Here is a 24,462-nt window from a genome sequence, read left to right as displayed (position 1 = left end):
ATATGGGCACCCCCCTGGCTCAGAATCCAAATATATGGATATTGGATGCAGATTTATTTTTGGCGAGACAGCTGAAATAATAATCCATGTGCTTCATTTGATGAAGAAGATCTTCCGTAACACTGAACAACACCAAAGCAGGGAATATTGCTATGTGAAAAGCTGAACCCTTCCCACTCCCAAGTGACCGGCTCCATGGTATGGGAATTCCTCTTGTCATTGCAAAAAAAGCCAGGAACTTGGGGCATATATTGGTTCACCTCTCATGTAAATTCAGTTATCAAAGGAATCAAATTCCAGCTCTTCATACATTTCATAATCCTCCCACTTCTACAAAATGGCTACCAGATTTGAGTTGATCACAGCCCTTGTCATGGCACCCCAGACTTTGGAATGTCATTATCACTGGTCTCACTGAGAATCTAATTGACAACATGTAAAGGCTGCAAAGTCATGCTACCCTACACTGCCTAAATGTATGCAAGCATGATACAACATAAAGTCTACCCTGAAACACTTCCACTGTCTTCCAGTAGAAGCCAGGTTCAAATTCAAGGTTTATTATACTGCTCATACAGCCTACAAGGCAAAGGTAATGGCGCGCAATATCTGCAGATACTGCCTACTTACTACACTCCAGCCAGGAACCGTTAATCATCTGATGCATGCCTGATCTGGCAACTATAATCCAAGAAGATAAAACAAAGATGAAGATCCTTGGAAGACCCATGGGAGTACAGAACCCCAATCACAGGCCAGTGACAGGCATAATTGTGGCACCACTGAGCACCCTCTTAAGAATACCACTAGACCTGTGGAAGACAGAAGGTCTGCATCTGCTGTTGAATCTTGTGATGAGACCTGAAAGGTTGGACCTGCTACCATTTGTACCCAGTACAGACCTGTCCAGGACCTTTCTGGAGGGTTCTGCTGAAGTGAGTCTTGACCCCCAAGTGCTGTTCATGAGGTCCTGGAACACCTAGCTTTGTCAAAGTGCACTTCTCCTAAAGTCCTGGGAAACATGGGACATAGAAGCTTTTTGGCTCCAAAGGCCTGCAGAGGACCAGGACAAGCCTGCCAAGTCTATCCGCTGGGCCAAAGATTCAGGTTGCTCATGCTCAGAGCTTTTCCCCAGCAGCAAATCCATTTGAGCTGGACATTGCAGAGAAGTGTTCTGTCCTTGTGGAACCCTGTACGGCTACAGCTTTTAACCTTGCCTCACTAGAGAAATCCAAGCTTCAAAAAGTGACTAAGGGGTAGATTTATTGGGAACTCTGCTGAGACGTAGTATTCTCTCTGTCAAGCTGAAGGTCTTCCCACCTCATTTAGAGATGGACGTACTTTCAATGTGTTGACAGTGGAGGTTACTCTTTATGCATCAATGAAGTAAACTTCAGAGAGCCCAACACAGTAAGGGCTATCGGAGATTCAGCCGGGTGTCCACCTACTTGATTTAGATTGGTGTACACATGGTTTTCATTGGTTGGCTCTCTCAGGTAAAACCTGCAGCGATGGGCAGTGTAGACTGCAAAATGCCCCCCTTGCCATGGGAGAAAACTCCAGTGGCGAGGGGGAACACTATTTTTTTTTTTTTCCAAAACCATATCTATCCCACTTTTGTTTTTTGTTTAGAGAACATTTTTAAAAGTACTTTTTAAGTTTATCGTGTGGCTCCATCATGCTGACAGAGTCATCCATCGAACTTACAATACATTGACAGGAACCCACTATGATAGCAGTTCCTGCCAGTCCTAAAGATGTCCGCTGGGCTGTAAAAACTTGGCAGGCAAGGACCCCATCAGGATGACAGAGTACTTTACTCCGTCACCCTGACAGGGTATTCACCTGCCACCAAACTCTAAATCATACCATCAGTCTGAAGGTAGAAATTTTTACGATGCGAAGGTACCAATAGTATCCGGCCATTGAGGGACCTTCCTCTGGCATGAGTTTTAAATTTCTCCTTCCCAGTTTCTAAATCCACATTTGCTCCATTGTACTCAACCTTACATCATACCTAGGCCCTGATCAAGTGCAACCAGATGACCACATTTGATGCTTAACAATTTTTGGCACTATTTTCATTTAGAACCTTAAATATCCATATCTCCAGTTCTTTTATTGACTTTTTGTCATTAATGTCTTTTTGTTTATTACATTCTTCTTTATTTTCATGAATGGGAGTAGGCTTTTTATTGCATTGTTCCCTTGGCTTTTTAACTGTTTTAATATTTCTAAATGCTTGACACAATTTCCTAAGCTAAGGCTGTCTGCCTTGTGCCACAGCTACCTGGGGGTAAGCTCAGGTTTAAATTAGTGAAACTTTTACTAAACCAAACAAGAATAGTGACATTATTATACATAGTGGTCTATCATCCACCACAACTAATAATCCAATTTATCACAGGCATATTTAACATGAAAACTTTATATGTCCTACATCTAAAACCATGTCTGTTTAAAAGGAAGGTTTAGGCCTTTCCAAAGGGGTTATTTTGATAGGCAGAATTTGCAGCCTAAAACTGCAAAGCCAGGCTCCACATGGTAGTCCTGTAGTCATGTTCACACTGTCACCTTAGTGGATGGCACAATGGGCGATGAGGTCCACTTGTAACATTAAACTTACAGGTCCTGGTACCATATATTTGGGACTTCTAGGCAAGTTAAATATGGCAATCAGGGTTTTGCCAGTCTCAGCATGCTGAAAGTGGGAGCACAGGTACTTTATCAGTAAAGTGCAGAGTTCTACATCCAGCAAAAACAATCAAGGCAGAAATCTAGGGAAAACCACTCAAGAGATTGTCATTTCCAACAGACAATAAGAACAACATTCATGCAGATACTTGTTTTTTATTGTGGATGACTGTAAGGAAATGCCTCCTTGGCATGGTTACCCCCTGACTTTTTGCCTTTGCTGATGCTATGTTTTGAATTGAAAGTGTGCTGAGGCCTGTTAACCAGGCCCCAGCACCAGTGTTCTTTCCCTAACCTGTACTTTTGTTTACACAATTGGCACACCCTGGCATCCAGGTAAGTCCCTTGTAACTGGTACCCCTGGTACCAAGGGCCCTGATGCCAGGGAAGGTCTCTAAGGGATGCAGCATATCTTATGCCACCCTGGGGACCCATCACAGACACAGTGCTTACCAGCTTGTGTGTGCTAGTGAGGACATAACGAGTAAGTCGGCATGGCACTCCCCTCAGGGTGCCATGCCAACCTCACACTGCCTATGCAGTATAGATAAGTCACCCCTCTAGCAGGCCTCACAGCCCTAACCAGGGTGCACTATACCATGGGTGAGGGCACCAGTGCATGAGCACTGTGCCCCTACAGTGTCTAAGCCAAACCTTAGACATTGTAAGTGCAGGGTAGCCATAAGAGTATATGGTCTGGGAGTCTGTCAAACACGAACTCCACAGCACCATAATGGCTACACTGAAAACTGGGAAGTTTGGTATCAAACTTCTCAGCACAATAAATACACGCTGATACCAGTGTACATTTTATTGTGAAATACACCCCAGAGGGCACCTTAGAGGTGCCCCCTGAAACCTTAACCAACTACCTGTGTAGGCTGACTGGTTTTAGCAGCCTGCCCCACTCGAGACATGTTGCTGGCCACATGGGGAGAGTGCCTTTGTCACTCTGTGGCTAGTAACAAAGTCTGCACTGGGTGGAGATGCTATCACCTCCCCCAGGCAGGAGCTGTAACACCTGGCGGTGAGCCTCAAAGGCTAACCCCCTTTGTTCCAGCAGGGCATTCCAGCTAGTGGAGTTGCCCGCCCCCTCCGGCCACGTCCCCACTTTTGGCCGCAAGGCCGGAGGAGATGAAAAAAACAAGGAGGAGTCACTGACCAGTCAGGACAGCCCCTAAGGCAACCTGAGCTGAAGTGACTCTGACTTTTAGGAATCCTCCATTTTGCAGATGGGGAATCCCCTCAATAAGGATAGGAATGTGACCCTCTCCCCTTGGGAGGAGGCACAAAGAGGGTGTAGCCACCTGCAGGGCTAGTAGCCATTGGCTACTGCCCTCCCTGACCTAAACACCCCCCTAAATTCTGTATTTAGGGGCTCCCCTGAACCTAGGAACTCAGATTCCTGCAACCTAAGAAGAAGAGGATTGCTGAGCTGAAAAACCCTGCAGAGAAGACGGAGACACCAACTGCCTTGGCCCCAGCTCTAACGGCCTGTCTCCCCCCTTCAGAAGAAAACTGCTCCAGCGACGCTTTGCCCAGGATCAGCGACCTCTGAATCCTCAGAGGACTGCCCTGCTCTAAAAGGACCAAGAAACTCCTGAGAACAGCGGCCCTGTTCACTCAAGACTGCAACTTTGTTTCCAAAGGAGCAACTTTAAAACAACTGCGTTTCCTGCCAGAAGCGGGAGACTTGCAACCCTGCACCTGGCGACCCCGACTCAACTGGTGGAGAAACAACGCTTCAGGGAGGACTCCCGGCGACTCCAAGACTGTGAGTAACCAAAGTTGTCCACCCTGAGCCCCCACAGCGACGCCTGCAGAGGGAATCCCGAGGCTCCCCCTGACCGCGACTGCCTGTCTCTCAGATCCCGACGCCTGGAAAAGACCCTGCACCCGCAGCCCCCAGGACCTGAAGGATCGGAACTCCAGTGCAGGAGTGACCCCCAGGAGGCCCTCTCCCTTGCCCAGGTGGTGGCTACCCCAAGGAGCCCCCCCCTTGCCTGCCTGCACCGCTGAAGAGACCCCTTGGTCTCCCATTGATTCCTATTACAAACCCGACCCTTGTTTGCACACTGCACCCGGCCGCCCCCACGCTGCTGAGGGTGTACTTTCTGTGTGAACTTGTGTCCCCCCCGGTGCCCTACAAAACCCCCCTGGTCTGCCCTCCGAAGACGCGGGTACTTACCTGCTGGCAGACTGGAACCGGGGCACCCCCTTCTCCATTGAAGCCTATGCGTTTTGGGCACCACTTTGAACTCTGCACCTGACCGGCCCTGAGCTGCTGGTGTGGTAACTTTGGGGTTGCTCTGAACCCCCAACGGTGGGCTACCTTGGACCCAAATCTGAACCCCGTAGGTGGTGTACTTACCTGCAAGAACTAACAATTACTTACCTCCCCTAGGAACTGTGAAAATTGCAGTGTGTCTAGTTTTAAAATAGCTATATGTGTTTTATTTGAAAAGTATATATGCTATTGTGATTATTCAAAGTTCCTAAAGTACTTACCTGCAATACCTTTCATGCAAAGTATTACATGTAGAATTTGAACCTGTGGTTCTTAAAATAAACTAAGAAAATATATTTTTCTATACAAAAACCTATTGGCCTGGAATTGTCTCTGAGTGTGTGTTCCTCATTTATTGCCTGTGTGTATGTACAACAAATGCTTAACACTACTCCTTTGATAAGCCTACTGCTCGACCACACTACCACAAAATAGAGCATTAGTATTATCTCTTTTTGCCACTATCTTACCTCTAAGGGGAACCCTTGGACTCTGTGCATACTATTCCTTACTTTGAAATAGTGCATACAGAGCCAACTTCCTACAATGACCACAGTATTAATCAAGTGGTGATAACGGGTTAGTACGTGCTAAAACATTTATGGTACTTAGCAATGCTTTGTTTTTTGGTGTAATACTTGAACTGCTGTTAAGCTGCTTAAAACCGCTTTCAACTTTAGAGCAGGCAGTTATAGTAGAACATCAGGTTAACGGAGTCAGGAGAAACCGACACATCTTCTGAATCAGCTGTCAAATAGAGATAAGTGAAAGGAGCTGGTTGGAACAGGTGCACTTTCAGGGCTTTCCTGATTCTTAATACGTTTGCTTCAAGGTAGAGGGGCTATGGAAACAGTTAAAGAGGATGGAGCCTTGTATAAAAGCTGCTTTACCTCTAAAACATTTATACCTCATAGGGTTGATGTAGAGGTTTTTTGAGAAGCCAACTGTAGGGTCTAGTTCGAAGGTAAGGTAACATCAAGAGAGCTAGGAAAACATGTATCAACAAAAGATGAAACATAGGGTTTTCCATTAATTTTATTGTTTCACTGAGGATCAATGCAGAAACATTCAGATAAGTGAGATGTGATTGATGTGTTTCAGCACAGGGATGTAACCTGCGGCCTGAATTTGTAATCTTTGGAGCTTGCCAACCTATTATGAGGGAGACCCACTATATTACACTACCCTCGTCCATACTAGAAACGATCACCATTAATGCCAAGCAATTCTTTGATAGAAAGAAGCAAAGTTAACATTCTTCAGAGGGGACGTTGATGGCAGAAGGTACTTAGAGAAACACTTCACAGTGAAAGTCTGTGAATATTACTAAGATACACACTTTTTGAGATGAAGGAGAGGAAAGCCCAGACAATGGCTAGTCTAATGGGAGTGAGGCAGGGGTTGAAAGTGTCCAGTGAAAAGAGTTGAATCTGAAAGCATTTAAGTAAAGTAATTTCAATTTGTAATTCACAGCATACAAGTGGAAATCCATAATGTTTGTAAAAAAAACGAGGTATGTGGGAACTATGCAGGTGTTGCGATATCCTTAGATGTGGTAGGTAAAACATAATTATACCTGACAGGACATTTCATACCTAAACTATGTGAAGCAAATCACTAATTTGCCACCAACACTGGAGTATATAGAGAGATGACATAGAAGTATTTTCCTGTCAGTTGTTTCACAAACTTCTAAGAGGTGAAGGAGGCTCTGTGAATTGGATCTAGGCTAAGCCTAGTTCCACCGTCATAAATCTTTCTTCTCTCATTTTATTTAGAAGACTGGGGCTTTTTTATGCAAAACGACCTGCACAATTGTGCTTTCCAATTCACTCTAATACTTTCCGCCATGTTGCCATGTTGACAAAGAGGTCAAAGTAAAAGGCACTTAAAAGTGCAAAACATTTCAATTTTTTTCCAAAACTGCTGTTTGTAAATTTGTAGCATATTTCTAGCACTGGCTCCCACAGGTTTTCTGTGAACAAGACAAGTAATGGTTGAAACGCATAGGAGATTGTGTGCTCTGGTTTGAGCAATAAAGAAACTGATATTCTGATTGAAGTGCATCTGTATCGTCTGTAAGCAGAGGTAAACGTTTGGATCTATAATTCGCTTGTTCACCAAAAAACAGGGGGCACCTATTGAGATGTTGGTTGAGCTCTGATAGCAACAGTGGACCGTGTTTTGTTTGTGTATACATATATATATATATATAATCATACCAACTTGACACTGCTGTCAAAGACGTGGCACTCACGGGATTCTTTAAAGCTTCATTTTAATGTGCAGTGAGATACCCACAACAAACACCAACGCGTTTCAACCTTCACGGTCTTGATCATGATAATTAATCACTCCATTTTGTGCTCTATTTATACTCTTCATCTCAATGTGCCTTTATGCGGCATTCTGGGATATGTAGTTCCATTAAAAACATATATATATACAAAAATACCTACTACTTTTATAACCAAAAACTTACTGTGCAAATACAACCCACCTACACAATATTCCCCCAAAAATATATCTAATGAGATAAAAAGAAGAAAAATACTCCTATGAGAACATACTCAAACTATTGCTCAATCTAGCTACAGCTTTGCTTGTCATGTATTCATCTATCCAATAGCCAATATTACATCTAATGATATGTTGTCGCATTAATTACTCATCTTTTGATTGTACATTATAATTCTCAGTTGCAGTTATCTTCCTTCATTATGGGTCTAGTACCCCATTATTTTAGAAACTAACTGTAGAATTCATAATATATCTCTGCGACTGATAGTCCATTAAACCATTAAATCTTACATATCGACAACCGATGTACCATTTCAGTTACTATTTCATATTTATAGATGACAATATAATTCCTCATCCCCATTCAACCCAAATGGAGTCTTGGTTTTTAATCTAATAATGTGTCTAGATTCCAAACGTCTCAATTTCTGAACTCTATCACCTCTACGTTCATGCTTTTTAATTGTAGCAATGCCATAATATTTCATGTATAGCCAATCTGATTCTGGATGGCTTTTCAGATGTTTGGTTATAGCATAGGTATTATCATCATTCTGTACTGCTCTGATATGTTCCAAGATACGCTTTTTTAAAGGGCAGATAGTACTGCCAACATATCGTAGACGACTTTGACATTCTATGACATATACCACAAAAGTTGCGTCACATGTAATCCTGTCTCTGATCAGAATCTCCTTCCCCCAAAAATCTATTACTACTTTTTTATTGCAACCAATCTTACATGCTTTGCATTTATTGTAGCAATAGAATCCCTCATTTCTATCTACTAACCAATTGGGGGTAGTTGGAGTCTCAAAGTGACTTCTTACTAATATATCCTTTAATGCTGGTACTTTTCTGTATATAACTGATGGTCGAGTTCCCAATCTCACTCCAATATCATTATCTCTTTTAATCAAGTGCCAATATCTATTTAATACATTTAGTATCTGTTGATTCTCTTTACTATAATCCAAAATGAGTCTTATCTCATAATTTCCCATTCTCGTCACATCTGGCACTTTTTTGTTTTTCACCAATGTCCGTGCCCGTGTCTTTGTCTTTGCTTTCTCCTCTCCTTGATTTACTATATTCAATTTGTATCGTCTGTTCAAGAATCTCTGTTTGGTTTCCCCAAATTATGTATTCATATCTTGTTCATTTGAACAATTTCTTTTAACCCGAACAAATTCCCCATATGGAATGCTCTTGATTAGGGATCTAGGGTGAATACTAGATCCATGTAGGATACTATTGGTTGCCGTGGGCTTCCTGTGTAGTGTAGTCTGTAATTCATTATCTTCAATAGACACCAACACATCTAAAAACTCAATAGAGATCTTGCTTGTCTTGCAAGTAAATTGCAACCCAACATTATTCAGGTTCAAGCCAGTAAAGAATTGCCTGAATAGTTCCTCCGTCCCATTCCAGATCAGAAATAGGTCATCTATATAACGTAACCATACCACCACTTTGTCCATGTATTTCTCATTCCCCTCACCCCAGGCTATGCATTTCTCCCACCAACCAGTCATAAGGTTCACATAGCTTGGAAAAAAGAAAACTCCCATGGCTGTTCCACAGAATTGTTTGTATATCTGATGGTTAAACATAAATATATTGTTACTCAGACACAATTCCGTCATCTCTAGTAGCATATATATATATATATATATATATATATATATATATATATATATTTATGTATACACACACACACACACACACACACACATATATATATATATATATATATATATATATATATATATATATATATATATATATATATATATATATAAGGTAGTGTAGGCAAGGGGACTCTTTTAGGACAAAGAAGCATGCCCACCCGCAATCACCTCTTCCCTGGTCGTGAACTACGGGCTCGTACGTTGTGACCCTGCCCTCGACCGCTATGTTTGTGATCTGGCACACACCTGCCTAAGCCACATCCCTCCTGGAATGTGGCCGGTACTCTGGACATCTCAGCGGCTTGCTCTGGCTCTCTCTCCAGCGATGGTCTCTTCTGACGCTTTGTTTCTCTGACCGGTTGGCTTCTGAGGTGCGGTTGCAATCCTCACCATCTTTTTTTCTGTGACAACCTCCTGCAGCTCTCCTATGGGCTTGACCTCATCTCGTGGCACCTCCCAGGACGAATGCTCCTCCAGCCTTGGGTGCTCCACTTCCGGTTCCTGGGCCAGGTAAACGTAGGGGTTTTGAGCATAGAGGTCCTTACAGCGTTCCGCCTGTTCTTTTTCAATGCAGTCACATTTGAAGGGGTAGCACCCTCTGTCCTCTAGGAAAAGAAGATGGACGTCCGTTGCATTAGTGAGAGGCTGAAGGAGAGACAGTATGCATCCTGGTATATCGTTCGCCTCCTGACACACCCACTACCTAGGATTTTCATGATCCGGGAAAAGGGGGAAATGAGAAAGGAAGTCCATATTTCCCTGGTCCTTGCCATTCCTGTGCATCACCTCAAAACGGTAGAGGTTGTAGAGACAGAAACAACCTCAACACTCTATCATTTTTCCCCTTGTTATGATATTGCCAAGTGTGGGGCACGTGATCAGTACAAAAGGTCATCCCTCTACGTAACAGTGCAGTTTCTCAATGCTCATTTGAGGGCAAGGCATTCTTTTGCAATTGTCTGGTATGCCTGTTTACGAGAGAAGTATTCCAACTGATGTAACATATAGGCCTCTCATATCCTTTGGAATCTACTTGAGGGAGAACGGCCCCAATTCTAAGGGCAGAGGTGTCCCTTCGTAGAATGAACATTTTATTAATATCCGGGGAAACCAGAACAGTTGAAAGCCTGTTTTAGTCTCCAGAAAGCACCAAGAGCAAGCTCTGTTGGTGATCTCAGGGCTTTCGGTGACATTTTTTCTTAGGAGATCAGTGAGGGGAGCTGCAATCTCAGTATATTCAGGAATGAACCTCCTATAATAGCACAGGAGTCCTAAAAATGCTCTCATATCCCTCCTTGTTGTGGAGAACGGAGTATTGGCTACAGCTTTCACATTTTCAGTCTGGGGTTCCGTAACACCTTCTCCCAGCAGGTATTAAAGATATTTTACCTTCCGGTAGGCAATGTTTAATTTCATGGCGTTGATACTTAACTGGGCTTTTTGCAGCTCTTAGAGGATGGCTTGTAGGTGGTGCAGATGTTCAGGTGTATTCTTACAATGAACCACAATGTCATCTAAATCAGCCAATGAATACCACCAGTGCTGCTGAATTTGGGTATTCATGAGTCTCTGAAATGTGGCTGGTGCCCCATGAAGCCCAAAGGCCCACATCGTAAATTGATAGAACCCGTCCAGAGCCACAATCACTGTCTTCTCTTGGTCATGGGGTTCCAAGGGTTCATGCCAATAGCCTTTTGTTAGGTCTGTGGTGGAGATATATTGGGCCTCTCCTAGTTGCTCAACCATTTCATGCACTCTAGATAGAGGGTAGTATTCTAGCTTGGTGACCCTATTTACTGCTCTGACGTTCATACAAAATCGTATACTACTGTCTGGTTTAGGGACTAATACAATTGCGAAACACCCATTACTGGTAGAGGGGACAATGACCCTCATCTCCAGCATTTGTTGAATCTAACTTTGCAGGGCATGGCGTTGGGCAGGAGGGCCACTATAGGGTCTTTGCTTTATGAACACTCTTTCCTCTGTGGGGATAGAGTGGGTTGCAAGGTAGGTCCACACTGGCAGGTCAGAAAAGGTGTCTACAAAAGAGCCTAAGAGAGTGTTGAGTTCTTTCTTCTCTGTTACTAGGAGATCAGGATTGACAGGATTGACATTGACATCAGTCACTGTAATTGGTATTATGGTTTGTACTGTTCTAGGGGGTGATCCTAAACATTTCTTAAGGAGGTTAATATGGTATTTCTGTTCCATCCTGGGGGAAATCTGTATGCAATAGGTAGTCCAGCCTATTCTTTTGGTAATTTTGTAAGGGCCTTGCCACTCCACTTTCATCTTTGTGGGGGAGGAGGGTAAGAAGACTAGGACCCAGTCGCCTACCTGATAAGCCTCCATTTCTTCCCCTTAATGTAGAAATACTTGTGTTCCTGTTGGCGCCTTTCTAGGTTCTCCTGTGCTTATGTCCTCAGTTTTCCTAAGCGGGATTTAAGGTGCTTGGAATAATCCAACAGATCCTGCGCTTCAGTCCATGCATCCTTCTCCCACGCCTCTTTTGTAATTTCCAAGAGGGTATGAGGTGGATGCCCAAACAGGAATTTAACTAGAGACGGTGCCAAGGCTACTCCTCAGCTGTCCCCGAAAGACAAATTCTCTACCATTGACTGCTAAAAAAATATTTCAACATCAGTTTGAGATTCCCCCTATGCCTCTCCACCAGACCGGGGGGGGTATGCCAATGTCGTTAGATGTCTTATATCTAATTGTTCACAAACTTGTTTCATGAGTTTGGACACAAAGGGTGTCCCCTGATCTGTAAGGATTTCTTTCAGGATGCCCATATAGGTGAATACTTCCATAAGGTGTTGCGCTATAACCCTTGCATTCTGGGCTTTTAGAGATGTGGCCTCCAGGTACTGGGAAGCATAGTCATTGAGGAGCAGGGCATACTGGATTCTATTTGGGGAACTGGGTAGAGGTCCTATCAAATCCACCCCCACCCTGTCAAATGATTTTCCAATTATAGGGAGGGGCTGTAAGGGAACCCCTGGAGGCTGATAGGGATTTTTCTTCTGACAAACTTCACAGGTCTGACAGTATTCCTTAACTTGGGTGTAAACTCCAGACCAATAAAAATGACGCAGGACTGCTTGGCTAGTCTACTCCGTACCACAATGGCCTCCTAACAAAAACAAAATGGGCAAAGAAAAGCACTTGTTCCCTAAAGACAATAGGAACCAGTAGCAGAGGTTTATCATCCAGTTGGCCAACCCTATATAACAACCTCTTCCGAACAATAAACCTGGTATACCATACCGTGGGATTGAGTTGTTGAGCTTTGGTGGACCGCCAAGAGTTTAGCAAAGTACTAACATTCAGTTGAGCTGTTCTAAAGTTTTTGTCAAGGACCCATGGTTCAGGGGTAAGAAAAGCATTTGTTGGAGGTAGGGTATCAGTACCAGATGGTAAAGCATTTAAGTTGTCACGTAAAAGATCTAAGAAGAAAGGATTATCTATTCCAAGTATGATTTCTTCAGGGAGGGCCAGAAGTATCCCTATTTCAACAATGTTTTATTATTTCAAGGCATTGCTTATAAGAAGATGGGCCATGGGGTATGTTTTTGAGTCCCCATGTACACAACGTATTCCTACTACTTTATAGCGGATAATCTGAGATGGTTGTACCAGTGTGGCTCTGACCACGGATTGCTTACACCCGGAGTCCAAAAGGGGTCTCACCCACTGATCATTGACTTATAGACTTACATAATAAACAGCTCCCATTTCCTGAGTATATATAATGGAGCATGCTCATAACTAATGTCCATCGGTTCTTATTCATTCGTCTCCATTTTCTGTTTACAGAAGCGTGCTATGAGGCCCCATTGCCCACATTCACAAAACTGTGGTCCAGGTGTGGTCACCGTTTCAGGGTGCATGTTCCTATTTCTCCCAGCCTCTTGGGTTTTGTTGGGTCTTTTCCCACCTTTGACTACGAAGCATGAGTTACTTTGAGGTTTTTTTTTAAATCCAGAAAGCTACCCCAAGCATGAATGAGGGCAAATGAGGTAGTCACCTCAACCGTGTGCTCAAGTGTGAGGCTCGCATGCTGCCTTAACCACCTTCGATTGGGGAATGGCAGGGCTTCTAGAAACTGCTTGAGATGTATTTTCTCTATTATTTCCTCTTTGCTGGACTCCTGTGGGTTTAGCCACCTATCCCCTGCATCTTTTATCTTGTAAAACAGTGTCTTAGGTGTATCACCTGACGTTCCTGTTTCCATACGTAATTTAAGGCGATGAATCTCGTCATACACCCACAGCAGGTTTATAACCATTTTCTTGATGTTGTCATAGATAGAAGTACCATCCCTGTTGGATATCTGATATGAAGCTTGGGCCTTCCCGGTGAACAGTGGAGCAAGATAAAAGAGTCAAAATTCTGCTGGACATGCTCTAGCCCTTGTGGCGCACTCGAAGTTGAGGAAAAAGGCTACAGGATCCTCACCTGAGACAAATTTCTGTAAGGGTATCAAAGCGCCAGGCACAAATTGTTTGCTTGGTCACAATAGTCAATTGTACTTGTCCTACAGATATTCTGGAGAGGTTTTAACCCTGGGCACATATAGTATTTGTAAAAAAACAGTGCAGTCGATTTCCGCTTGGCTCATATGTTTTGTGAAAGCCCATTATAGCTTCCATTGGCCTTCTCATAGTTGTTTTACTGCGCCCTCCATCTTGTGCAGATGGACTTATGCCTGCATTCATTACCACTTGTCAGCCTTGGCATTATCAGGAATGAGAAAACAACTGCTCAAATTGGGTTTAAGGGATTTATTGGGTGTTTATATTGTCTATCTAAAGATATATTTTCCTGGATGTAACATCTTCTTTCTCTCTTCCAGGTATCAGTTCGGAACCGAAGGAGTCCTTGCTGAGTATCTCTGGAGAAACGAGAATACGACAGGCAAATGTATCTTCTTTCTACTACTGGTAAACCTATTACCCATTCATCCGGGAGTGCACATGGCAGAAAAGTATCTAGATGAAAAATACATTACTTGATAAAAGCAAAAACCAAGGAACGACACATAAGTATGCCCACTGGGCGTGGCTACCACTAACCTTCCCCTCTTAGTTATGGTAGTACCATGATACTTTTGTGCTACTGTACCTGACTGTGAAAAGGTAGTATAGGCAAGGGGACTCTGTTAGGACAATGAAGTGTGCCCACCCGCAATTACCCCTTTCCTGGTCGTGAACTATGGGCTTTTAGGTTGTGACCCTGCCCACAACCCTCACGTTTGTAATCTGGCACACACTTGCCAAGGCCATGTCCCTCCTAGAATGTGAACAGGACTCTGGGTATCTTGATGGCTTGCCCCGGCTCCCTCTCCAGCAGTGGGCTTTTCTGATGCTGTGTTCCTCTGACTGGTTGGCTCATGAGATGCGGTTTGAAACCTTGCCATCTGTTTTGAAGCGGTGACCTCCAGCAACTCTCATAAGGACCTGTCCTTGTCTTGCGACACATCCCAGGGTGAACTCTCGTCCAGCTGTGTGCGCTCCACTTGCAGGCCCCAGGCCCCAGGCCAGGTAAACATAGGGATTTTGAGCATAAAGGGCCTTACGGGGCTCCACCCCTTCCTCATCCATGCAGTCATATTTAAAGGGATAGCACTCTCTGTCCTCTGGGAAAAAAAGATGAACGTCGTAGCATTAGCGGGAGGCTGAGGGAGAGACGGTACGCATGCTGGTATATCATCCAACTCCTCACACGCACACACACACACACACACACACATATATATATATGTATATATATATATATATATATATATATATATATATATATATATATACATAGACTGCTCGTACGCTGCACTCCAGTAGAGTACATTGTTTTATTTAAAAAGAATTTCAACACCTAAACCACCACAGATGTGTTTCGACCAAAAGGTCTTGCTCACAGCTCATGAATGCGTTTTCCATGACTCACATTTATACTGTCCCAATCATGTCCATAATGAAGCATTATGGGATATGTAGTATTATGAAAAACAAATTGTTAAATCAAAAGTTTGGTTGGTCGTGCTTGGTGATGGTTGGCCGCAGGGCCTGGCCTGTGGCCAGACCCTGCAGCCAACCCAGCTAACCACGCAACCCCATGCTGCACATGGCCCTTTGGCCATGCACAGGAGGAGTTGGCCACAGCCTGTCTCTCTGGGTGTGAGAATAGATGTGAGAAGGTTTTTCTAGGGGTGAGAGTGGCTGTGAGAGTGTCTGCCTGGGTTCGGAGAGTGGGTGCTTCAGTGTCTGTGTGGGTCTGTAAGTCAGTGCATGAGGGTTTCAGTGGGTCTGTGACTGGGGGTGGGAAAGTCTGAGTGTGTCTGTGAGTGGGTGTGTGGGGGTATGAGAGGGGTCTGAGTGTGTGTGTGAGTGGGAGAAAGAAATTGACATTGCACCTCCAACCAGTGAAGTGCTTTCATAGCAACTCCCTGCTTGTGGGAGTAATCTTTTCATCTGTCTTCCCTGCCCGCATATTTGTGTCCAGGGAAGACAGATGAAAACTCTGCTTTCTGCAAGGAAGCACGGTTTGGCAGCTCTCTTGCAAAAGCCAGACTTTGTTTGCTTTTGCTTGTTGGGAGCTGTCAGCTGTCCTCGTGGCCATCAGCGGCTCCTCAAGGGGGGCCCCCTCCAACAAGCATAGCCCCGGGGAGGTGGCGGTTGCCGGAGCAGCAGAGGGGCTGCATACCACACCACCCACATTATATTTCATGAAAGCTCTGGGGAGATGATGGCCCCTGGGGCAGCGGGGGCCGCGTGGCCTCCACGTCATATTACTTAAAAGTCCGTGGGAGCTGGCAGTCCTCGGGCTGCAGGGGGGGCGGGTGGCACTCCGCATTGAATTAGTTTGTAACCCCGGGGAGGAGGCAGTCCCCAGGGAAGCGAGGTGGCAGGCGGGCCCTCATATTAAAATAACAATGCGGTGGGGACCTGGCCCACCTAGGGGCTTATTAAAACACAATCACTTTTTTAAAACATTTTGTCAGATCTGCCGGGAATGCAGTGAATTTAAAAAAAAATGCTTTTTAGCACCAGAGATAAGGGGTCAGGGTGTCCCTGCCCCGGCCACTTTCGTTTTTTTACATTTTTTTTCTGGGACTCGACTGAAGTCAAGTCCCAACATGGCTGCCAACACTTCCTTGTTGATGTGTTGAAAGCCTATCAGATCTCAGCACAAGATTAGGAGTGTTCAAAGAGCTTTCACGTTCCTATATAAAGAAATTTGGATTTTTACTGAGCAGATTTACAGCAAATCACAAAAAGTTAACTTTCTGGACCAAACCCTAGCTTTCTGACAAATTTGTTGTACTTCCATCCAGTGGTTTCTGAGCTATCATTGTTCAAAATATCTAGGGAAAAATGCATGGGGGAAAAGCTTTTTGGGACCCCCCTTTTTTTTCAGCCCCCACTTGACAGATCACCCCGAAACTTTACAATCAGCAGCTCACTTGAGTTATGAATTTGTTTGGACAATTTCATGAAGATTTGTCAACTGGCGCCAAAGATATAGGCAAATAAAAAAATGCTTTTTCTATCGAAACTAGGTCCTAACTATAGCTACAAAGTGGCCACTGCCACTAGGCTGTATGTATACATATAGAACTTTAATAGTGGGGTGAAAGATTGGGGTTATGTAGGCGCTCAGGATCATAAATGGCATAAATTCAGGTCAAGTAAGCATGAAAGCAAGGAAAACAAGGGTGCCTGCACAAGGGAACACCCCCAACCCTTACAGGTTTGAACAACCCAACAAACAATGATAAATAGTACGGCACACCTAACAGAAACTTATTATCAATAATCAATAAATAATTAAACAAAGTCAAGCATCAACTTTTAATACATATTAGAAAAGTCCATTCTTATTCAGTGTTTTGAATAGTTGTTCCTCATAAGTATACACATGTCTCCATAATGGTACAACTCAAGCCGCGTTTGACAACACCTCCATAATGATACAACTCAAGCCAACACGTGTTTCGTCTTGGGAAAACTCCAATCCAATCCCAAACGACTTCTTCAGGGCTCCTAATCCTCAAAAGGTTGACCAACTTCAACCGTCATCAAACAAAGTCCATGAGATACCAATTGGTAAGTAGGTAGTGATCTATTGTCACACGGTTTATATACTCCAATGTACGGTTTCACACATCAAATGCAGGTATCGGATCCATGAATCAGTAAATATCCGGTACACCAGCCTTTATTAGACTTCCAGATCGTATCGAAATTCGAACAGCTTGGGAGTCGCGCACTCGCGTTTCTCCTATCTTACCGCGTTGGGGGTTGCGTACTCGCTTCTCTCTGTCTCCTTTGCTGGGGGTTTGTGGAGCGCATTTTGTTCGAATTTCATTTGGTATCTCATGGACTTTGTTTGATGACGGTTGAAGTTGGTCAACCTTTTGAGGATTAGGAGCCCTGAAGAAGTCGTTTGGGATTGGATTGGAGTTTTCCCAAGACGAAACACGTTTTGGCTTGAGTTGTATCATTATGGAGGTGTTGTCAAACACGGCTTGAGTTGTACCATTATGGAGACATGTGTATACTTATGAGGAACAACTATTCAAAACACTGAATAAGAATGGACTTTTCTAATATGTATTAAAAGTTGATGCTTGACTTTGTTTAATTATTTATTGATTATTCATAATAAGTTTCTGTTAGGTGTGCCGTACTATGTATCATTATATGTATACATATATATATATATATATATATATATATATATATATGACCTTTTAGTGGTGTTCACTAGGTAGTTATAGATAGGACCATTTTTTCCATGGACGGAGTGTTTTTTGTTTTTCCAATAACTTTGTCACCACTTGACAAATCTTTATGAATTTTTCAAAACCTATACTTTGGTCAGTTCCGCTGCTGTCCTGCAAGTTTAGGGGTCATCAGTGAAGTGGGGGTCAAAATAAAGGGGAGGGTCCCATAATACTTTTTCTGCATTCTGTGTCTATGGGGATTTTCTATTCTTTAGACACACCTACAGCCAAAACCGCTGAATGGAACTACACCAAATTTGGGAAAAAAGCTAGATTCTGCTCAGCAGAACGCTGTTTTTTTGGGTTGGTGTAAATCCGTTCAGTAGTTTCGGAGTAATTTAAGTCCACAAAAAATAGATAGCTAGTGCTGCTGATTCTCCATGGATTTTCGCGGATTCACACGCCGCAGGGAGGATTTGATTGGCTGGAATGTTGCAGGAGCCATTTTATTTCATCAGGAAATTGTCCCAGGGTTGAAATCTTGGCTGAATGTACATGTTGGGATTAGGGTAGAGGTTCCCTGACCCCATGGGTGTTATATACTTGTGCTAAATAGGACAAAATGGTCTTCAAGTGTCCTAAATTTATTTTTTTAGGGTTCCCGAAATCTGCAGACCGATCTGCAGGGCTCAGCGTGCCCCCGGTGTAAATCCACGGGTGTATCCGCGGATTTTGCAAAATGTGGAAAAAAAAATAGATATACATTCATACACCTACTCAAACAACCAGATAAACACTCTAACAACCACCCTCTCACCCAGATAGACACTGTCACATCCGCTCTCACACCCACACAGACACTGTCACACCCATTGTCTCACAATAAATAAAAAAATATATAGGGACCGTGGGGGAGCCCTTGAGGACTCCCTTGCAAACCCTGATAGCCCATAAAGGGCTAAAACAAACGCAAAGCAATAGCTCAGTGTGAAGGTTGCAGATCTTCACACTGAGCATTGAGGGTTCGAGTCCAGCTAGACTTGTCTTCCTCTCCTTCTTTTTTTTTTATAAAGTACAAATTATTGTATTTTTTTAAATGACAGATACATTTTTTATTTTAAATTGTGCACAAATATCTCATTCTACGTATATCAGACATCAAAGTCTGAAAAAACTGTTTTTCTCCCTCACACACTCTCTCTCTCTCTTTCAATCTTTCTCCCACTCACACACCCACTCAAACACTTATACAGCTACTCACAGACCCACTCAGACACTTGTGCACCCACTCACACACCTATTCACAATCGCACTTAATTACACCCCCACTCACAGACCCACTCAGACTTGCACACCCACTCACAGACCCATTCAGACTCACACACACACACTCACAGACTCACTGCCACCCTCATGCACCCACTCATAGATTCGCACACACACTGATGTACCCACTGAAACACTGATATGCACACTCTCACACACAGACAGACACTTTCACAGCCAATCTCACCCCCATATACAACCTCTCACAGCTATTCTCACACCCAAGAGGCCACGACCAACTCCCACTGCGCACAACCAAAGGGCCATGCACAGCATGGGGTTGGGTGGTTAAGGGGTTAGTTGCAGGGTCTAACTGCAGGCCAGGTCTTGTAGGCAACCTCTGCTGCGAATGGGTGAAGGCCATGCAAGGTTGGGTGCTTATAGGGGGTTGGCCCTAGGGCCTGGCTGCAGGCCCTATGGCCAACTGCTGCCTCGCACAGATGAAGGCCGTGTGTGGCGGTGGTTAGTTTAGTTTAGTTTAAAAGATTTATAAAACGCAAAGCTACCCAAAGGCCTCCCAGCGCTAAAAAAGGAAGTAACAGCTTCTGATGCAAAAAAATATTGACAGACAAGGGAAAGAAAGTTAGATCGAATAAAGGACAGTTTTTAATTTTTTCCCGGAATGGAATTTCCAAAGGTTTTTGTTGGAGTTCTAGGCATAGGGAATTCCAAATTCCAAATTGCCTTTATTGAAAAGCAGTTACCTCCCCATGAAGACCTCTTAAACCGTGCTATGTGCACTAGCTGGGTGGTGAAGGATCTCAGCATTCTAGTGGGGGCAAAAAGGGAAATGGTTTATCTAAGAAAGTGGGGTCCCATGTTGTGCAGGGCTTTGTGTAACATGCATAGGGCTTTAAAGTGAATACGCTGTTCTATTGGTAGCCAATGAAGCGCAGCTAAGGCTGGCTTGGCTGAATGATGTCTCTGTAAATTCATAAGTAATCTTGCGGCCGCATTCTGTATGACCTGGAGTTTCTTCACTACATAATCAGGAGAGCTGAGAAAAGGAGAGTTGCCATAGTCAAGTCACAAGAGTACCATGGCCTGAATAAGAATTCTTCTGGCCAGAAGGGGTAGAAGCTTGAAGATTTTCCTTAGGGTTCTAAGGAGACCAAAGCAGGAGGAAGAAATATTTTTGGACTGTTGTTCCATTGTTAGGCGACAGTCCAGCCAGAAGCCAAGGCTCTTTATATGATCCTTAGGAGGAGGGAAATTGCTGAGAGCCTCTGGATACAGAGCCAAAAGGTTAGAAGGAGCGTCATTGCCTACGATCATCACCTCTGATTTCCCTTCATTAAGTTTCAGTTTGGACAGATTCATCCATTTACCGATGTCCACTAAACAGAGGGAGAGATTCATTAGAGAAGGATCCTTGGTATTGGAAAGAGATACTATTAATTGAATATTGTCAGCATAGGTGACCGCTGAGAGGTCATATGGTTTTACAATTTTAGCTGAGGAGGAAAGATAGATATTAAAAAGAGCAGGGCTTAGAGAAGAGCCCTGAGGGACTCCACAGGTCAGGGGAAAAATATCGGCCAAGAAAGAACGATCCAAAACTTGGAAGGTTCTTCCTGTAAGAAAAAAGGAGAACCAAGCTAATGCTATACCTTCTATCCCTATTCTGGAGAGCCTATGGCGGAGGGTGTTGTGATCCACGGTGTCAAAAGCGGCACTGAGATCCAATAAAATAATGGCTGCGTGACCTACCTGATCTAAAAGTTGCTGAGTGGACTCAGTGACTGCCAGGAGGGCTGACTGAGTACTGTATTGGGGTCTAAATCCCATTTGTGTAGAGTTTAGGAGTTCATGGTCCTCAAGAAAGCATGTCAATTGCTTATTGAGATGCTTTTCCATAATTTTAGGTAAAATTGGAAGAAGGGCGATGGGCCTGTAGTTACTGAGCAACGTAGGGTCGAATTTAGGCTTTTTCAAGTGGTTCAATGATGGCATGTTTAAGGGAATGCGGCAGGGTTCCTGAATTTATAAAGTGATTAAGAATCCTTGTCAATAGTGGAACAATCATGTCAGAGACCAACGCCATAATGGCGGAAGGGGCGGGATCAAGAGGGGATCCTGAATTAATATTGTGGATTTGGTCTATAACCGAGGCTTCATTTAGAGGCTGGAAAGCTGCAAGTGAAATCCCTGAGGGCTGGGAATTGGCACACTTGTCACTCATGAGTTCCTGAGTGGTTGTAGTTAGGAAGGAAGAGTATATGTCGGTAATTTTCTACGGAAAGTGAACTGCCAGCTCATTACTGAGTTCAATAGAGGCCTCTATTGGTGAGTCATCAGAGGGTAAGTTCTTTAAAAATATGAAAGATCTCTTTCTAGGAGTTTGCCGATTGCTCTATTTTAGTGCTGTATTGTTGGAAAATGGGTTATTGGTAGGGCAGGTAGGTACCTACACCTAGCAACAAGCCACTAACCTCCACATAGGTACAGTTAGGTCTCAGTAAATTAATCCCAGCTCAACCCTTGGTAGCTTGGCAACGAGCGTCAAGGCTTAACTTAGGAGACAAAGTGTAAAGCATTCAAATATCACAAAACAGTAATTAAATAAAACACAGGAAACAGTTTAAAAATCCAAAACCAATTTATAAAAATAGCTTATATTTTTATCTTTAAAATGACACAAAAACGATTAAAATCGGTTCAGGGGAACCGGAGTTATGAATTTTTAAAGTATTATTATTTTCTAGCGCTTAGAAACAAAAAGCGCCAATCGGGTCATCTGGTTGCACCAGGACCGGGGCAAAGTCAAACTTTCAGGCCGACCGCGATGGAGCCCTGCTCGGCTACAAGTCGCAGGAGGCCTCGGTTAAAAAGTTACCTTCTGACTTAGGGGGTTATTCTAACTTTGGAGGAGGTGTTAATCCGTCCCAAAAGTGACGGTAAAGTGACGGATATACCACCAGCCGTATTACGAGTCCATTATATCCTATGGAACTCGTAATACGGCTGGTGGTATATCCGTCACTTTACCGTCACTTTTGGGACGGATTAACACTCCTCCAAAGTTAGAATAACCCCCTTAGTCTCTTTTTTGATGTTTTTCTTCCCCGGGACGAACCTGCCAGTTGAATCCGACCTCCTGGAGCCCTTGTCCGGATACGCAAAGTCGGTTTCCTCGGTGGTGATTTTTACCTTCGGACTTAGTCGTTTTTTCGAGATGAAAATCCTTCGACCAGGGTAAACCTGGATCTTGATCCGACGTCCGTGGAGCCCTTCTCGGATTCGATGGCTGGGAGGTCCCGGTCAACTTTTTACCTTCGGACTTAGTCTCTTTTTTGGATGTTTTTCTTTACCGGGACGAACCACGAAGTCAGGCCGGGTCGCGGTTGAGGCAAGCCGGCTAGAATTTCCGCGTCGGGTCGGTCACTTTATGGAGCTTTTTTTCAAAAATTCTCCAATCTTTTCCAAACTTCTGGGGCTTCACCCAGATGTTCTTTTAAGGTTCTTTTGGGGTCCACAGCTCACCCCAAGGGTCCAGAAGTTCTGTGATGGTCCTTGGGAAGTGCGGACTTCAACTCCCAGAATGCACCTGGCGCAAACTCCTTTTTGGCCACTGGACAGTGGTCAGCTGGTCAATTTTTCAGGAGTTGGTGCAGGGGACTCTGGATAGCAATTTTTCACCTGTAGCAAACAGGGAGTCCCTCCTTGAACCAGTTGAAGCCAGGCAAAGTCCTTCTTGTGGTGAAGCCCAAGTGTGCTGCTGGTGCAGTCCTTCTGAGTGCATGGTCCAGGTGCAGGCCAGGGGTCCAGCAGGGCAGTCCTTCTTCTCCTTTAGTTCCTTTCTTGTTGAAATCTGGTAGGGATCTGAGGTGTGGGGTCAGGTCTGCCAGTTTTATCCTTGCTCCTGGGTGAAAAGCAGGGGGGTCCTGATCCTCCAATCAGGTACAGGGTCGTCCCCCTGTGATGACCACTTCCTGGGAAGTGTGGCAAAAATCCATCCCAGAAGGCAACAGTCTCCAAAAATCCAACATGGATGAATCTGATTTTTGGAGGTTACATCTGGCTGAGCCCACCCACTGGTGTGGCTAAAAATCATAAACACACCCCTCTCCTGCCCTCTCCTAATCTAATAAAGGGGGCACCTAATTGTCTGGGGTTGCAGGATGTGGGGGTGTTGTTGGGTGCTGCAAATGTCCTTCTCTGCCTTTGAAGACCAGTTTGGCAGCCCTCCCCCTTCCTGCCTCACCATCTGCTGAGGGGAGATTCTCTCCCCCAAGCACATTCCTTTGTGTGAAGTCAGGCCACTTCACACCTCATCAAGGTAGCCTGGCAGAAGCTGCTGCAGGCTGGCCAATCAGAGCACAGCAGCAAAAACAATGCAGAGCTGAAATTGGCAACTTTTTAGGTAAAGTCTAAACTTTTTACCTGAACTAGTTATATTAAATCCAACAACTGGAAGTTGTGGGATTTATTATAACAATCAATTTGATACCAAATTCTTGGTATGTAACATTTAAGGAGACTTTAAAATTTAAAATAAAGTCTGCCCATTCTAGCCTATGAAGGCCATTTACTTCAATGAGGGAAAAACGAATTTGGCTGTTTTTACCTCACCAGGGCTTATAAATCTATTTTTATAAAGTCCCTGCTTATAGTTACATGGCACCCAGCCCTAGGGGCACATAGGGCACACCTTAGGGGTGACTTATATGTAAAAATAAGGTAGTTTAAGACTTTGGAAGTACCTTTAATTCCAAAGTCGAATTTGCATATAACTTTAATTTAAAAGCAGCCAGCAAGGCAGGCTTGCTTTTAAAATGACACTGGGCACCTCAGCAGTGCACCTAGGTGTGCACCACCTATGCTGTGGTCCCTAAACCTACATGCCCTACCATATACTAGGGACTTATAGGTAGGTTAACTTAGCCAATTATAATTAGCCTAATTTGCATATCCATTTTACACAGAGCACAGGCCCTGGGACTGGTTAGCAGTACCCAGGGCACCATCAAAGTCAGGAAAACACCAGCAAAAAGAGGAAAATGGGGGCAAAAAGTTATGGGGCCTCTGCAATCAGCCCTGTTTTCTCACACAACCCCCCCACAGCCCACACGCCCAGGAGACTCAGCCCAACCCTGGGAGAGTCTTCCTGGCTTGTTAGGCGAGGAAGACAGTGAAGAAAACTGGCTGTCCCTTTGCAGGGCCTACTCTGCCTTATCTCCTCCTGTCAGGGTCACTCCCTATGGGTAGTGAAG

At 44.0% G+C, this 24,462-nt stretch overlaps 1 protein-coding gene across 1 annotated transcript in view; it reads right to left on the bottom strand.

Annotated features, from left to right (window-relative positions):
- The window catches only part of CYTIP (cytohesin 1 interacting protein), a 153,517-nt gene that overhangs the window by 26,714 nt on the left and 102,341 nt on the right, over nt 1–24,462 (bottom strand). The window contains exons 4-6 of the mRNA XM_069221537.1: nt 20,960–21,226; nt 20,288–20,620; nt 9,583–9,837 (exon numbers count right to left, since the gene is read on the bottom strand). Of these exons, the coding sequence (XP_069077638.1) occupies nt 9,583–9,837; nt 20,288–20,620; nt 20,960–21,226 (855 nt within the window). The remainder of the gene's footprint in view (nt 1–9,582; nt 9,838–20,287; nt 20,621–20,959; nt 21,227–24,462) is intronic.

This window comes from Pleurodeles waltl, chromosome 3_1, assembly GCF_031143425.1.
Source record: "Pleurodeles waltl isolate 20211129_DDA chromosome 3_1, aPleWal1.hap1.20221129, whole genome shotgun sequence".
NCBI lineage: Eukaryota > Metazoa > Chordata > Amphibia > Caudata > Salamandridae > Pleurodeles > Pleurodeles waltl.
Note: the sequence above shows the minus strand (reverse complement) of the source record. Positions and strands in the feature narration are given on the sequence as shown.